This window comes from Oryzias melastigma, linkage group LG5 (genome assembly GCF_002922805.2).
Source record: "Oryzias melastigma strain HK-1 linkage group LG5, ASM292280v2, whole genome shotgun sequence".
NCBI classification, from domain to species: Eukaryota; Metazoa; Chordata; class Actinopteri; order Beloniformes; family Adrianichthyidae; genus Oryzias; species Oryzias melastigma.
Genome location: NC_050516.1, coordinates 2,729,171 through 2,738,122, shown reverse-complemented (window position 1 = coordinate 2,738,122; position 8,952 = coordinate 2,729,171). Strand labels below are relative to the sequence as shown.

The 8,952-nt window shown below is 37.1% G+C and overlaps 1 protein-coding gene across 1 annotated transcript; it reads right to left on the bottom strand.

Moving 5' to 3' along the window:
* Positions 1-249: 249 nt before the first annotated feature.
* Positions 250-8,576, bottom strand: LOC112144752 (major histocompatibility complex class I-related gene protein). The gene is made up of 8 exons (XM_024269494.2): positions 8,415-8,576; positions 7,867-8,127; positions 4,523-4,801; positions 1,985-2,278; positions 1,582-1,680; positions 1,366-1,383; positions 1,145-1,219; positions 250-961 (listed from the first exon to the last, which is right to left on the bottom strand). Exons 1-7 carry the CDS (start codon positions 8,542-8,544, stop codon positions 1,167-1,169), a joined length of 1,134 nt encoding a protein of 377 aa, XP_024125262.1. The 5' UTR covers positions 8,545-8,576; the 3' UTR covers positions 250-961; positions 1,145-1,166.
* Positions 8,577-8,952: the final 376 nt, after the last annotated feature.

Below are 8,952 nucleotides of genomic sequence, written 5' to 3'. Positions count from 1 at the left end.
CCTCCCACCGTCCAAAAACATGCTTCATAGGTTCATTGGTGACTCTAAATTGTCCCTAGGTGTGTCTGAGAGTGACTGGGTGTGTGATTGAGGCCCTGCGACAGACTGGCGACCTGTCCAGGGTGTACCCCGCCTTCGCCCATCAGTAGCCGGGATAGGCTCCGGCACCCCCGCGACCCCGAAAGGGAAGAAGCGGTCAAGAATGGATGAATGAATGAACTTCTGTGAAATAATAAATGACACAAAATGTGGATTTATAACAGGTTTTATTTAGGGAAAAAATAACAAAGAAAAGCATAAAACAGAAATTCAACTGAAAATGTGTTTCCCCACAGAGTGATTTAATCCCAACTTTTATATTAGTAATGTCTACATAAAATAGTATTTAAAATCAATCAAAAACTAAAAAGTCAATAAAAGAAGAAAAGCAAACGATAAGACAAAAACCAAAACCAAATGAGCTGAAAATCAGTTTAGGAGAGTTTCTTTAATAACTCAAGAGTAACTCAAATCACACAGTGTGTTACCTCTATCTATAAGCTTCAAAATATACAACCGGATCATGAAAAAAGACAAAAAATATTTAGAACTGAAACAAAATTTTTAAATGAGCAGAGATAAACGATCATTACAGAACAAACCGCTTTAATTTACTTCAGATGTGAAATCATTGATACATTAAAACGATTTTATACTTTACTGGAAAAAAAAAGCATCTGAACCAAACTCAAAGTTGTCTTGTTTTTTTTCCTGGTATTTTTAGGCTTTGAAGGATAAAATGTGTCTGTCTGCATGCTGTCATTTTTTTTTACAAGTATTTTAAAGTATAAATCATTCTTTTAGATGTGTTAACTCTTAATAATTTGAAAAAAGAACATTCTTGGGTTATTTTTATAAACTGTCATAAGAGGAAAAGGCAATTTTTTTGCTGCTTAATTTGTTGAAGATTTGATTCCAAAACCTGTTAAGACAGAAAAATGAAAGATTAAATCAAATCAATTTCTGTTTCCTGAAGCAGTTTTATTCTGCTGACTGGAGCAGAAAAACGTCTGTAATGATGACAGTATCATGGAGGACTGATCAGACCATCATGATCACACCAACACTCACTGTTAAGATTTGTTTAACATATAAAGAAACTCACCGTTCAGAGGAGATTTCATTTCTTAGGCATTTGGTTCTGGAAGCATCTGCTGCTGGACCTCTTTGTTCTCTACAGCTGTGAGATCAGAAACTCTGTTAGTCTGGATCCTCATCTGAACTGAAGCTTCGACTAACACTATACTGATTGAAACACCTCTAAACGAGATACTTTAAATACACAGCCAAGTAGTCTAAAATTAGGGGAAAAAAACTTTTACTTACGGGATGGTGGACGCTTGGCTAAAATGGGAAAAAAAAGTGTAAAATTTTCTGCCATCTTTCAGTAAATAACGTTTTTAAACTTGTTAAATTGGGTTACAGCTAAATTACATAAATGTTAGCTATTAGGAAAAATCTGTTTGTTCTGTTTGTTTTTTTATATAAAAAATAAATCAATACTTTAAGCCAAAATCTAAAAACAAAACAACAATAACTCACCGTTCTTCTTCTTGTAAAGAATGAATGCAGACACAGCGAGAACAACAAGGATAACAACAACGATGACACCAACAATGATCATCACCTGACCAAAGGACTCTGGATAGAAAAAACATGAACAGAAAAAACATAGGTCAGACTACAATTCTATTGTGATGATGAAGTTTAATCATATAAATGCATTAAATTCAGCATCTTAATCTCTCTAATCTAGTCACTCAAACATCACAGATTGTTGATTCAAATTTGAGAACTTTTTGAAAACAGCAACAATCTAAGAAGCAGACAGAACAGAAGAGAACATTCTGAACTGGAAAACATTAAAAACTATCACTTCAATCCTCTACAGAACACAAAGACAAAGAGGTTTATTCTGAATTTCTATAACTGTAATCAATAATACCTTCATTGGTCCTGATCTTTGTTTTCTCCAGTTTTGTGATTTTGTCTTCTACTCCAGAGAGCTGAAACACACATTCATATCTCTGCATTTCTTCTCCTGATGGAAGTTGGAGATCAACGCTCATCTGGAAAGTTCCATCATTGTTGGGGAGGATCTGTCCTTTCTTCACTCCTTCATGGATCTCCTCTCCATCTTTCCTCCACAGCAGTTCAGCTCTATTAGGATAGAAACCTGTAGCATGACAGCTGATTGGAGAGGAGGAGGACTTCTGGAGGAGAGACACTGATGGAAACTCTGGAGGAAGGAGAACATTTGAATGAACTATTTTTGTATTTATATTTGAACATATTTTCATTTTATCACTCATTTAAGTAACTTAAAATGTTGTTTAGAGTAGGGGTCTCAAACTCGAGGCCCGCGGGATGATGATTTGCGGCCCGCGTCTTCATATGAAAGATCACTGTTAGTGCGGCCCGCAAGGTTGATATGAATGACAGTTGTTGTGTGCAGAGCTGAACGAACCAATCACAGTGAGGTATATGGCTCATCGGTGGCCTGTCCAGTACCTCCTCATTCATTCATTCATTCATTCCTCCAGGTCAGCAGGGTGGAGGAGGAGCCATGAAGCTGCTGGAAGTGATTTCACACTGAACGTGATTCTCGTGCCCCGCCCCTCTTTCGCCAAAATTCACAGCCTGCCGCTTGTCAAAAAGCGAGTTTCTGACGCCGCGCCGGGTGTTGGAGCTGAATGTCTCACTTAGAATGAATGGGAGACACATATGGAGTTTTATTTATGTCAAAACTCCAACAGAAATAAGACATCTCCGCGCACGCAGTAAACATTCCATGCGGACAAATCAAGCACCCCTTCGAGCGCCTTTTCCTCCTCCACGAGCCTCCCGGGGGAGATGACTACTTCCGCGTGCATGAGTGATGTCCGCGCGCGAGCAGAATCTTCAAGGGTGCTTCCACACTCAAGAATGCTGTCTGCGCGGGTTTATGAACGCACACTCAGCAGGTGGTATACACGCCGGAGCAGCATGGTCACGTACGCAGTAGCAGAGAGGAGATTCTTCTTCTATTGTATTTTTACTGGTAATTAGCACTCCTCTGGATCTACAACAGGGAGAATCCATAATGTTGCTCCATATTTTTTGTTTTAACAATCCGACCGGGCACAAACCGCAATGATTCATTTCTCTTTGATCATGTTCAGCACTTCAGTGCTTTGAAGCAGACACCACACAATCAGCTCCCAAATCAGGGTCCCTGATTGGTCACAGCTCTGCGCTGCTGCGACTGTGCGTGGAAATGTTGAAGACTCAACGGGAGCTCAGTGCGTGCCCGATTTGTGTGTAGAGCTCAAGACTAGACTTAAAAACTTGTGTAGCAATGTGCGCTCCAGACACAAAGGCCAGGAATTCTGGTGTGCGCACGTTTACATTGACTTTTCACTGAAAGTGTGCGCTGGATTGTGCGCAGACGTGGCCGGTGTGGATGCACCTTCAGTGAGCGCACTGCTCTCAGCTCAGAAATGAAGGAGGAGCTGTTAATACAGGCATTTGAAACTGAATAAAAACACATTTCTCTAGTCCAGAGTCTCTCAATTATTTTCTCTCACAACTCCCCCCAAGAAGAACTTATCCTCCCCCCCTACAACTTTCTGCTGGAAATAAAGAACAATAAAAAAACTTTTAAATAATCAGTTTTATTTATTAATTTTTCTCTTTGTTTTTTGATTTTTTTTAGAATACTTTCAAAACGTTCAAAGTAAAAACAAGTGTTTCCCACCGTAGTGATGGAATTCTGTTTTTAATCAGAGATTCAGTTCTTTTGCATTGGTTCACTGTAAACAGCGACTCTTTCTGCTACCAAATGGATGGATGTTTAGGTTGTTTTTGCTATATTCCATAACTAATGTAAACACCCCCCCCCTAGGGGACCGCGCCCCACCATTTGAGAAACATTGTTTTAGTCAGTCAGACAATATGTGGTGTCTTCAGTCGTCTGTATGGTCATTGTTATTATTTTATTTATTAATTATTAATTTTTTATTCATTTTTTTAAAATGAATAAAAAATTTATTTAATTCATTATTTTGCGTTAAAAATAAAGATATCTGAGAACACTGTAATGTTTTATCAGCGATTTTCTTCTGAAAATCCTGATGCGGCCCAGCCTCACCCAGACTCTGTCTCCAGCGGCCCCCGGCTGAATCGAGTTTGAGACCCCTTGTTTAGAGTAATGGTTATATTCTGTGCTTTTAAAATTTTACTACAATAATACATTTTATAAGATTATATAAAAGAGAAAAGACATAAAATGCATCAAACAAAACAAAAAAAAACAAGATAAATGATAACAATATGGGTTTTAAAATGTCCCAAAAGAAAACAAAGATGAGAAAAATATTTCTTAGAAAAATTGAAAAACTGAGAAACAGAGCTAGCAATAAATCAAATTAATTCAAAAGCAAAATATATTTAAACAGATAAACATGTAAACAAGACTCAACACTGAGGGAGTTCATGAGTGTACCTGTTCTCCTCAGAAATTTCTCTCCTGAGTTCAAGTATTTCTTCAGCCACTCAGGACACTCTTTGGTGAAGTAGTTTTGATAGAATGATATTCCAGCTTTGTTACTGTCCCACTTTTGCTTGGTGATGACAGCTTGCTGTTTTGGAGCAATCCACAATCCTTCCTTCAGGTCAAGAGCAATGAAGTCTTCTCCATCATAACCATCCTGAAAATAACCTTTGACCTCTCCAGTCTCTTCATCCCACTCACATCCGTACATCCTCTGATTCACGTGAACACCTGAAGGACACAAGAACACAGAGAAACTCATTCAATCTGAACACAATGACAGAACAATCTGATGATTTATAGTCTGAAACACTCAAACTCATTTAGGATGTGTTTTCTGTTGAATCTTCTCATAGAGACTTAACTCTCAAAATCCTGGTTCATATTAAACACTTTAAAGAAAAAGTTTGTTCCAAAAGCTTCCAACATCTGTATCAAGACAGTCTCATAAATGCAGCACAGATGAAGAAAATGCCACAAAAATATTCTTAGCCAAATTATTACATCTTAACTGAGTACAAATCAAATATTCTTCTTATAACATAGATGGAAAACGTTAGAAACTCTTTACATTTTAAACTAAATTAGTGAGATATTTATATTAAAATGATAATGCAAATTAAACACATTATGAGCCAAATGTTTGACTTATTTTTTTGTCTTTTTATAAAAACATTATATACAAAACTGTTTTAAATAAAAAAAATGATTTGATTTTTTTTTTTTTTAATAAAGAACCTACAAATGTTGTTATTGATGATGGTGATGAATGTTGTAATTGCTGATGAAGACAAGAGAATAGAGAAGAGTTTAAATCAAAATGTTGGATGAGTGAAGCTCCTTCTTTCCATCAGAGGTTTTCAAAGTAGGAGCTGCTGCTTACACATCTGCCTGACTAACTGACTAAAGTCTCACATCATCCTCTGCAGTGTTTAGAACCTGCTTTTTGCTCTTCTTCACACGGACCATCATGCATGGCGTCCTTAATCCAGCAGACAGACAGCAGAAACTCTTCAAGACGTCTGTGAGCAGAGCTGAACTCCTCAACATTTCAGAGACCTTTCTGACTGATCTGCAGGATTTCAGACATTATTAATAAAATCTCCTCCAGCCTGATTTCCACACATGTTCAGTGTAAACACTAAACATGATCAGGATGAGTTTGAACGCAGCTCACTTTGAAATATCCACCAACAAGCTGAAGATCAGCTGAGCCCCAGAGAGTCTAAAACCAGCCGTTTGTTTGACATTTTTCATCATTTTCAGCAGAAATCTCAAACCACAGTCAGTCTGATGGATTTCTTCACACAGTTCCAGCTGCGGTTCACGTTTGTTTACGCAGTTTGACAGGAAAAAAGTTCAGCGCAGATCTGAGTCGCAAAGTTTGACGTCTGCGTGGAGGAGAGAGGCGTCAGTTCGGACGTGATCTCGACCGGAAAACGGAGAAGCCGATCATAACTGGAGATGTGCTGACGTTTGGGTTTCTGATCACGGATTGTGAATTTATGGAGGAGTTTTTATGAAGTAAATCATTTATCTTCATTCCAGCTGATCAATGGAGGATCTGAACACAGAGGGAGACGTTCAGAGACGAGACGAGACGCCCCCGGGGGCGTCTCGTCTCGTCTCTGAACGTCTCCCTCTGTGTTCAGACAAACTTTACAGAAGAATCCTCACTTCCTGTCTGAGTCACATGGAGGATTTCAGCTCTGACTTTAGGAAAACCGTCCAGAACTGAAGGATTGAATCCGATCTTCAGCTTCTCTTTCATCGTCTCCTCTTCTCTGAGTCTCACTGAAACTGTCTCGTTTTAATCTGAAAAGCTCCGAGTGGGACGACAAACACAAGGCATTGTGGGTATTCTGGACAGCAGATGAAACAGTCAAACTATTAGAGGTTCATCACTGAAGGACTTGTGATCGTCCTGCAGACCAGAACTCAGAGACGTTGATCCTAAGAGACGAATGTGATGATAAACGGACCGACAACAATCCACAGAAAACATGGAACATTCAGGAAATCACATTTTTAGAGAGAAGATTTAAGAACTATTAGCCTGTTTTGTGACTTAGATAATTAACTAGCTTATTTTCCCTAATTTTTCCTAAGAAAAACATGTATAAGAATAAAGAGAATAAAAGTGAGGCTTCAGAAAAGAACTGCAGCAGATGAAGCAGCAGGTTTTCTCCTCTGAGTTTTTCCCGGAGGATCTGAAGAGATTCCTGTGAGAACATCCGCTCACGTCTCTAAACTGTCCTCTCTGCCTCGTGTTCAGCAGGAAAATGCAGGAAATCTTCCAGAAGTTTGTGGTTTTAAAGAAATAAAAATACCAGATTATCAATAAATTCATGAACTCTGAAATAGTGAGTCTGATCTGTAGAGTTTCTTCTTTCTGTCACTCAGATGAAAACATTTCTCTGAGATCATCTCAAATAAAAACTTATTTTTGAAACTAATCTTTGTTTTTCCTGTTTAACATTAAAGCCAAAGTTGTTTTCAGTTTCACATTTGTTCTCCATGTTTCTGTGCTTCACTGTCATTCACAGTTAAATATTTTATGTTTTAAATACTTCTAAAAGTGCACAGAAACACTGAAACGCTGTTTTTACAAGATAAAAAAATATGGGAACTTTTTCAGATTAAAAAACTGTACTTTGTTCAATAACTTAATCGTTTTTAACTAAAAACAACAAACACAAGATTTATATTCAGTTTGGTAGAATAAACAAAACATTTGACACATGAAATTTTAAAAGTGTTGTTTGTGGACAAACCTGCTTCTAAGACTTTTAGCATTTAAATCTGTAAATTAAAATTTCATTATTTAAACTGAATCACTTTTGATTTAAAAACGTCCATAAAGACTTTATTTTTGACAGTTTTCAACAAAGATTAAAAACAATGAAACACAATTTAGTTTGTGCTGCTAACAAACATGTCATTAAACTTAATGATCAATTCTGATTGATATCATAATGTGAATTATTTTTAAACTGTTGTATCTGTATAGATCCTGCCAGAGAAGAAGCTGATCAGTATCATTGATCATGTGGAGAAATAAAGTTCAATAAAGTCTTAATTTTGCTGTGAGTTATAAAAATGAAGAAAGTTTATGTTCGTGTCAGATCAAGATTTTACTCATAAGAAACATGTTTAATTATAAACTGCTAAACTGTGGAATAAATTATAAACATGTTTGTTTACTTCCTTTAAAAATGATTGAATTTATGAACTGAGTCTCTGAACAGAATCGTTTAAAAACATAGAACCAATAAATAAAGTCAAAACAAACTCACCTCCAGTTTGGTTCAAGCGCTGCTTTACTATTTCAATGTTGGCTTTGAAGGTCTGCTGATCACCCAGAGCGATTTGAGTTTGACTCTCCCAGTACTGCTGATCCACAGCCTCCTTCATCCAGTCCTGTTTAGGAGCCATCATTTTGGTGTCGCTGTCATAATAAACCATCTGAACATCATCAACCATTCCAACAACCACGAACTCTGGGAAGTTCGGGACTTGAGAGGAAGCGGTGAAGAAATTCTTCAGAGAATGAGTCACTGGAAGAAAAAAAAAACAAACAGAAATTTAGTCTATAGAATTTAAACTTTAAAAATACGATTCTGTAAAAGCAGTTACATTAAACTACAGATTAAAACGGAAATTTACTAAATACAAACGTAGATTTAAGCGATGACTCTTTTGCGTTTAAACTCTTTCAGTTTAACGAAACTATCAGATTAATTTTATAGAAGAACAAACAGAATTATTTTTGGGGGAACAAATGACCTATAAAAATACAAAACAGTTAAAAATAAAACCAAAGGGTTTCAAACTCCAGACTGACCTGCATCAGAGCCGTGAAACATCAACCCCACAAAACACAGAAACACCAGAATCTTCATTTTGGATCTTCTGACGATCTCAGTCTGAAACCATCCGATGCTGAATCTGATCTGAGCTTTCAGATCAAACATCACAGAATAAATGTGAGAAATTTGCGAGACAGAGCACGTGACTGTGATCTGAACCAATAGAAAGGATTTCTGAGAGCAAACGTCACTAATATCTGGGATAAACTGAGAGAATCAGGTTGACAGCGAAAGTGAAAGAAACAGAACGGCAGGACAGACGCATCATTCTGATTTTTTCTTTTTTTACTTTCTTTGATTTATTTTATTCTTGTCCTCTCAGAGCTTCTTAACATTAAAAAGGAGAACAGATTAAAAAAAAAACTTTATGAGTTGTGTTTTTAACTTGAGTTATTCTGTTGTGAGCAGCGCCCTCTGCTGGTTAAAACATCAATCTTCTTTATATTCAGTTTCTTTTTAAAACCAAATCCTGTAAAATGACACGCTGCAGCGGCGTACTCTTGTAAAAATAGC